Here is a 3291-nt window from a genome sequence, read left to right on the forward strand (position 1 = left end):
GGAAAACAAGAGATTCCTTGATATTTGTTGGTTTCATAACTTTCAAAATATTAAGAATTCGAGTTTGATTCCTTCTTCAATATTGTAGATCTCTGTTTCATCTATCTAATCATGCAAGTTTCGTACNAGGAGATCATTGTCTAGAGATTAGCTCAAGTTGATTGAGATTTGTTGACGAATNGTTTAGCATTTGTGAGTAGTTGCTTAGGATCTTGAGGATGGGTTAGGCTGGATTGTGGTTGAGGTGTGTTTAGCTAGGTCAAGCTTGACAGTTATAGATCTCTTTGAGGCTAGATGTACTCTATGTTGATCCTATAACCGAGAGGGTAGGGTTTGATTTTAAGCTTCTTAGCATCACACCAATGTCTAGGTTGCAAGATAAGGCTAGATCTAGAGATTATCATTAGGCATGCTAAGAGATTAGATGTCTTGTTTGATTTTTGACAAAAATAATCTGTTGCTTAATGCTTGCTTGTATAAGTTCTTTGCTTTGTGAGAACAAGTCTAGAAATATATGAGCTTGATTGTTTTTGCCATGAGAGTGGATTAACATGTTCTAGGAGATCATTGTCTAGAGATTAGCTCAAGTTGATTGAGATTTGTTGACCAAGTTAGATGACCTTAATCATTAGTCCAGCCCATGAATCCCTCCTCAAGACCTTCCTTGTCTATTGATTTCTTAGTCTAAATCATGTTGCTTGGTTGTTGTTTGATTTACTTTTGTCTTGGTCTGTTTTGTTTGCATTGCTCTGTTTCTCGCATTTGTCCGACTCGACCCTGTACTCGATCGCACACTCGATCGAGTGCTTGCTCGAGCTCATCCCCAGAATTCTTGTTTATGCTTTGTGTTTGTCCTGTTTCATTTTAGTTGCTTTTCTGTTACATTCATTTAGTTTCCTGTTCATTACTTGCCTTGCATTAGTTTATTACTTGCATTACTATAGTTTCTATTTCTGTTTCATTGCATTGTTGTTTAGATCATCCTGTTCTCTTTACTTTTAGCATCTAGTTTTATAAGCTTTTACATTCTGCATTTTACATTCATCATTAGGTTGTTAGTGACAAACATCCTTTATAATTGGCACAACTTAGATAAATGTGCATGTCCTGATTGCTTGCATCTCACTCAGATTTGGATTGACACCCTTTATACTGCAACATCATAAAGGGAATTGAAACCCCTTGCTTTCTACCCATTCATTCATATCTCATATCATTCACCAATCATCATCACCACAAGAAAGCAGAGTTCCAGTGTCTCCTCTTGAGGTTAGTCTGGCCGTGCAAATGCTTCAATGTCTCATGATCTGTGTGAATCACGAACTCTCGCGCCAAAAGATAATGCTGCCAGATCTCCATGGCTCTGACAAAATCATACAATTCCTTGTCCTATGTCGGGTAGTTGAGAGTGGCACAACTTAGTTTCTCACTGAAATAGGCCACCGGTTTGCCTCCTTGAGTGAGAACTGCTCTGATGCCTACACCGGACGCATCACACTCCACTTCGAACGTTTTGTTGAAGTCGGGCAGGATGAGTAGGGGAGCTTGGGTGAGATGCCGTTTGAGTTCTTTGAAGGCTCGCTCTGGTTCTTCTCCCCATTTGAACTCTTGGTTCTTCTTGATCACCGCAGTAAGAGGCGCTGCGACTGTGCTAAAATCTCTCACGAACCAGCAGTAAAAACTGGCGAGGCCGTGGAACGATCAAATGTGTGAAACACTGGTAGGCGTGGGCCACTCCTCAATGGCTCGAATCTTCTCGCCGTCCACCTTTAATCCTTGTTCACTTACAATAAAACCTAAGAAAACTAGTTCATTAGCAGCAAAGACGCACATTTTCAAGTTAGCGTACAATTGCTCTTCGCGGAGAGTGTTTAAAACATATTCAAGATGCATGACATGATCCGATAGACAAGAACTATCCACAAGAATATCATCAAAATAAACCACCACAAATTTGTTGATGTAAGCCCTCAAAACATGGTTCATAAGTCTCATGAAGGTCAAAGGTGCATTAGATAAACCGAATGGCATTACAAACCATTCGTACAAACCTTGCTTGGTTTTGAATGCGGATTTCCACTCGTCCCCTTCTTTCATTCGGACTTGGTGGTAGCCGCTCTTGAGGTCAATCTTCGAGAAAATACTCGAACCACTCAACTCGTCTAGCATGTCGTCTAGCCTCGATATAGGGTGTCGGTATTTGATGGTGATGTTGTTCACGGCCCGACAATCGACACACATACGCCAGGTGCCGTCTTTCTTTGGTACAAGGAGGACAGGAACGACACACGGACTGAGGCTCTCTCAAACATAGCCTTGGGACATGAGTTCTCACACTTGGCGCTCCAACTCCTTGGCTTCCTCCGGGTTGACTCTGTACGCATGACGGTTCGGCAATTGAGCTCCAGGCACCAGATCGATCTGATGCTCTATCCCTCGGATCGGTGATAGTCCTTCGAGCAACTCATCTGGGAACACGTCCTTGAAGCGTCGGAGAACATCGCGGATAGCCTCCGATAGTGCTTCCATCGAACCTTCGAGCCCTACGACCAACAAATCTCGAAAAACCATCAATACAACTTGGTTGGACTCCTTAAGGGACTTTCTAACATCACTAGATTGAATTAGAAAGTTCGGTTTAGAGTCCGAATCCTTAGACAGTTTCGATTGCATTTCATGAACTTGTGTAGGGCTCAACGGTTTCAAACAAATACGCTTATTATCATGAACAAAAGAATATTGGTTGGTATGGCCACAGTGAGAGGCCCTTTTTTCAAACTACCAAGGACGCCCCAAAAGGAGGTGGCTAGCTTGCATTGGCACCACATCACATAAGACTTGGTCTTTGTAAGGTCCCACACTAAACGGAACCGTGACTTGCTCTTTGACATGAATCACGGTTTTTTTTCATTCAACCATTTGAGTCTATAAGGTCAAGGGTGGTTTGTGGTAGTAAGAGATAATTTCTTGACCATGCTGGAACTTGCCACATTAGTGCAAGACCCACCATCGATGATCAATCCACAAACTCGCCCACTTACAGTGCAACGCGTATGAAAGATGTTGTCTCACTGGCTCACGTCGTCGGTCTCCACGCTGGTGTTAAGGACGCGTCGGATCATCAAAAGTTCTCCAACGTCTGGTTCGGCTATGGCCTCCTCCAGTTCTGCGTCGGCCTGATCGTTCTCCTCGGTTGCCTCTCCTTCGGACTCGAGCTCTCCGGAATCAGTGATGATCATGTTGCGAGCATTTGGGCACTCTCATGCATAGTGGCCCCGTCCTTGACACTTG

General features: G+C 43.2%; 1 protein-coding gene across 1 annotated transcript; it reads right to left on the minus strand.

Annotated features, from left to right (window-relative positions):
• Positions 1702–2241, minus strand: LOC109125915 (RNA-directed DNA polymerase homolog). The gene has a single exon (XM_019228716.1). The coding sequence runs from the start codon at positions 2239–2241 to the stop codon at positions 1702–1704; it is 540 nt and encodes a 179-aa protein (XP_019084261.1).

Source organism: Camelina sativa, chromosome 8, assembly GCF_000633955.1.
Source record: "Camelina sativa cultivar DH55 chromosome 8, Cs, whole genome shotgun sequence".
Lineage (NCBI taxonomy): Eukaryota > Viridiplantae > Streptophyta > Magnoliopsida > Brassicales > Brassicaceae > Camelina > Camelina sativa.